Raw genomic sequence first — 4288 nt, 5'->3', positions numbered from 1 at the left:
GGCGTGGCTTACTTCGCCACTTTGTGATTGACAAGTTTTCCCTGACAAAATTATCATTATAGCCAATCAGCACTCGAGTCTTTACTTGGATCAAACCACTTTGTCTTCGGGGGTTGAATAACGTTAGCACATGTCTACCTTGTAAGTTAGAAAATGAAAATAAAAAATTATAGATGATTTAGATAGACTGAAAATTTGATATCACAAAAATAATCCCTCTAAGAAAATTTAGATATTCAGTTGCATTATTTGATCTGTTTAAAACAAACAGAAACGATATTATGGTTCAGTCCAACATCTGGCGCCATATTTTCGAAAAGGGACCGAAAAAGTTGAAAAGTTTGCCCGTAAACTTTGGTCTACGTTCTTTTCCCCCTAATATTTTCTTTCAAGAAGGTAAGTTTTATATTTTTGGGTTATGGTTATTGATCGGGATAGATATTTTTCCCCTTTTCTCGAAAGAAGACTTGAAAAGAATCGTTTGAACCCAAGGGGGAGGGGGGTGTTGTAGATCGAGGCATCTGGGCACGTCTGCATCTGGCAAGTCAGGACGTGTTTGTTTATGTGCAAGTTTCATGATAAGGCTACAATTACATAAAAGTCACGGCCTTTGGATACTTCTGATGATATAATACTTGTAGATGATAACAAAAGTTTGATTTGTTTGTAATTTCATTGCATCATACAATACATAATTTATTTTGATGTGATGTTATTATTTTAAAACCATTAACGTTACATTACTAAACAAGAATTATGATGGTCAGGCTGTGCACTTTTATAATAATCAATAACTTGTAGATCGATTGTCACTGAAATAAATTATATTCCCTGAACATAATGATATCTTTTTATTCTTCCCAGCTTGTGATTGCGATTGATCCATGATCAAGATTCAAATATTTTCTGGTGTTTCACCAGATGTTAGTTAACACGTTATACCAGCTTTATAAACTTTATGATCAAGCCAGGCCAAATAGCTCCCCTGTGACATATATATATATCTTGCCCATAAACTGTCTAATTAACTGGTAACCACAGGCTTTTTTGTTTCTTTAGTGACAAAATGTAAGAGAAGACGACTTTAGTCAAGATGAGCGGCAGACCCCGGCAGCAAACCCTTTTCCAAAGCTGGGGGAAGAAGCCCCAACAGTCTGGAGTTGACTCTACCAACAATCATGCATCAAGTTCTACCAGTGGAGCAGGGGTTATTGACTCTGAGGTCATTGACCTCATGGATGATATGGAGGATGATGAGATGCTGGCTGCAGCAATGGATGGTTACTCAGAAACCGCTGATCCTCCCTCGAATGTTCCATCCGCTACAGACTGCACACCTTTAGAAGACCTCCCTGGCTTTGACAACTCAGCTGGAAAATTATGGATCTACCCAACCAACTACCCTGTCAGAGAGTACCAGTACAACATCGTACATCAAGCCCTGTTTAAGAACACTTTGGTCACCCTGCCGACGGGACTTGGGAAGACGTTCATTGCCGCTGTAGTAATGTACAACTTCTACAGGTGGTATCCTATGGGGAAGGTGATTTTCATGGCTCCCACCAAGCCTCTAGTAGCCCAGCAGATAGAAGCATGTTTCAACATTATGGGAATCCCACAGAAGGATACTGCTGAAATGACAGGTGACACCAGTACTATTCCTTGTTGTATGGTTTGTCAATTGTCATCAGAAGGCCTTTGCCATTTTAATAAGTTGCTACTACAGTATATCACTGCTTCCAAGATGCAATTTTTAAGGACCTGTAAATTATGAAATATTTGCTGTTTTTTTTTTTTTTAAGTTTTCGTAGTGTCTACTCTCCTTGGTGAAATCATCACATTGCAAACATGTTGGTCTTCCATGCACTCTTTGCTTCCATAACAAACTTAAACTACCGGGAATGCCAAGCCTCCTTTCTTCCTAGAAAAAAGTTGAACATAAAACTGCAAATAGCTACAAAAGTACCACAGAAAAATCGTGATTTACAGTATGTTTTATTCTTGTATACACATGTAGTCCTAACCTACGTTCATGGGTAAACAACTAATGATTATGGAAATCAGTAATGAAGAGTCCTTTTCCAGTCTTATATATTTTCCCAACATTTTCTAAATCTAAAATTACAGTAATACAAAGGAAACAAATCCACTGCAATGATTCACTGTAATGATAATAACTCTGCTATGTTTGCAAACTGTGCTCTAGTGGACCAACTCCCTCAGCATCTCTCGCTCTATTTGGCCAATTTCTACTCCAGCCGCCTACCGAAGCCTGGTAGTGGCTAATAATTACTTGCTTTCCTATCAATCTGTAGGGTCCATGCCTCCGGCGGAGAGGAAGAGGGCGTGGCAGGAGAGGCGTGTGTTCTTCCTGACCCCACAGGTCATGGTGAACGACCTGAGCCGGGGGGCGTGTCCGGCAGAGGAGGTGAAGTGCCTTGTGGTGGACGAGGCACACAAGGCCTTGGGAAACCACGCCTTCTGTCAGGTCAGATTGTTGTAAAATGTTTATTTTATTCCAACACAAGGAATCGAAGGATTACACACTAACAGAGATCAATTTTCAACGACCGCTGTCACCTTCATCAGAATGATTAATGATTACAGTACTACCAACACACTGATGATCTTTCATGATAGGTTTGATTCTTGATGTATGTTGATAGAAAACAACAAACAGTTGTGCAGACTATATCAAGACTCAATAAAACTTCATTTTCATGTATCTTGCAAACTGTGAGTTGCTGGTGGACAAATCATCATATCATCATGCAAGATATGGCTGTGCCCTGAGCTAATTTTTTTAAAGGACAGTACATGTATTCATGTTACGTACAAATGTGTAGAGGTATGTTAAAGGTGATTGCACCAGTCATATTATGCAACATTTGCATGTGATAGTCTCTGCACTACTAGAAACTAACGTTTGTTTCTTACACTTATGACCTTCAGGTTGTACAGGAGCTCGTCAAGTTTACAATGCAGTTTAGAGTTTTGGCACTCAGTGCAACGCCAGGAGGAGACCTCAAGGTATGATACCATACCTATCTGTTGACTGTAACTGTCTGTTTTTACAGTACTTGAGTTTATCTGCTTGTTTTATGGATGTTTATTAAATATAAGTTATAACATGCTCAGCACATTCCCTTCAGACAGGTATATTTTTTATAACATGTGAAAGACTGGTTTGTCTTCAAATCTGTTTTTAGGGAGTTCAACAGGTACTGTCTAACCTGTTAATCACCCATGTGGAGCTGAGATCAGATGACTCTGCAGACATCCAACCCTACACACATGAGAGGAAGGTGGAGAAGATTGTTGTGAAACTTGGGGACCAACTCACACAGTTACAGAACAGATATCTAGCTGTAAGTATTTGTAAATGAATCATCTCTAGGTTATTAGCTTCAGGTTGTCCTGTACTGTATTTTAGAATGAAAATATAGCCAGGGAGCATGCTGAAACTATTATAAGGGGTGGAAAGAAAACTGGTACATGTATTATGATGACTACAATACCTCCTTAAAAAAGAAAAAAGAATACTGCTTTTATCAAGGTACAACTTTTCCTGCACACTTTGTTTTCATGCTCATCGTCCACTTCAGCATAATCTTTTGTAAGATCCAGGTCTGCAATAAGTTTCAATTTAACCCAAGGCACATACAGTAAACAATTTTATTTTGTTGTGTTCGTGGAATTGTAGGTCACAATTTTTGTATGTCAAAATTAACATCATGATGGGGATTGTAAACTTGTTGACGAAAACCGGTATATCTTACAAATGCGTTCCAGTCGTTGTACTTGCAGAATTTCATTGTGAAAAAGACTGACTGGTAGAATGAATGTTTCAGATCGTTGGAGTATTTGTAGCCAGGCTGGTGAGGAACAAGGCCATGTTCTGTCGGGATCCAGCAAAAGTCACCAAATTCCAGCTGCTGAAGTCACGTGACCTCTTCAGAGCAAACCCACCGCCTGAAGCACAGGTAATTAATTTTTAAAATAGGAATTAGGCATAAATGTTAACCCTTCTCCTGCAATCTTATGCTGAAACTTATATAGATTTAGTCCATAAAAATTGAGCTCATGGCAGGGGAATAGTTAAGGATATACATGTACATGTACTGTAGTCAATATCTTATCTTACCAAGATCTGTATGGTTTATGAAGTCCACTTTTGTGTTGGATACTTTTAACATACATTTTTATTAGGCCACACCAATTTAATTTCTTGGTTAACGGATTTTTCTAGAAAAATAATGGAGCGGGCGGGCGAAAAAAAAAAAAAAAA

The 4288-nt window shown here is 38.6% G+C and overlaps 1 protein-coding gene across 1 annotated transcript in view; it reads left to right on the top strand.

The window, feature by feature from the left end:
• Positions 1-295: 295 nt before the first annotated feature.
• LOC109474992 (Fanconi anemia group M protein-like) overlaps positions 296-4288 on the top strand; it is a 32707-nt gene continuing 28714 nt past the window's right edge. The window contains exons 1-6 of the mRNA XM_019775507.1: positions 296-396; positions 1060-1643; positions 2316-2488; positions 2953-3030; positions 3210-3368; positions 3852-3983. Of these exons, the coding sequence (XP_019631066.1) occupies positions 1094-1643; positions 2316-2488; positions 2953-3030; positions 3210-3368; positions 3852-3983 (1092 nt within the window). The 5' untranslated portion in view covers positions 296-396; positions 1060-1093. The remainder of the gene's footprint in view (positions 397-1059; positions 1644-2315; positions 2489-2952; positions 3031-3209; positions 3369-3851; positions 3984-4288) is intronic.

The sequence above is a fragment of the Branchiostoma belcheri genome, unplaced genomic scaffold (assembly GCF_001625305.1).
Source record: "Branchiostoma belcheri isolate BF01 breed outbred unplaced genomic scaffold, Haploidv18h27 scaffold32, whole genome shotgun sequence".
In the NCBI taxonomy this organism is placed as follows: domain Eukaryota; kingdom Metazoa; phylum Chordata; class Leptocardii; order Amphioxiformes; family Branchiostomatidae; genus Branchiostoma; species Branchiostoma belcheri.
This window is presented reverse-complemented; position numbering and strand designations above follow the sequence as displayed.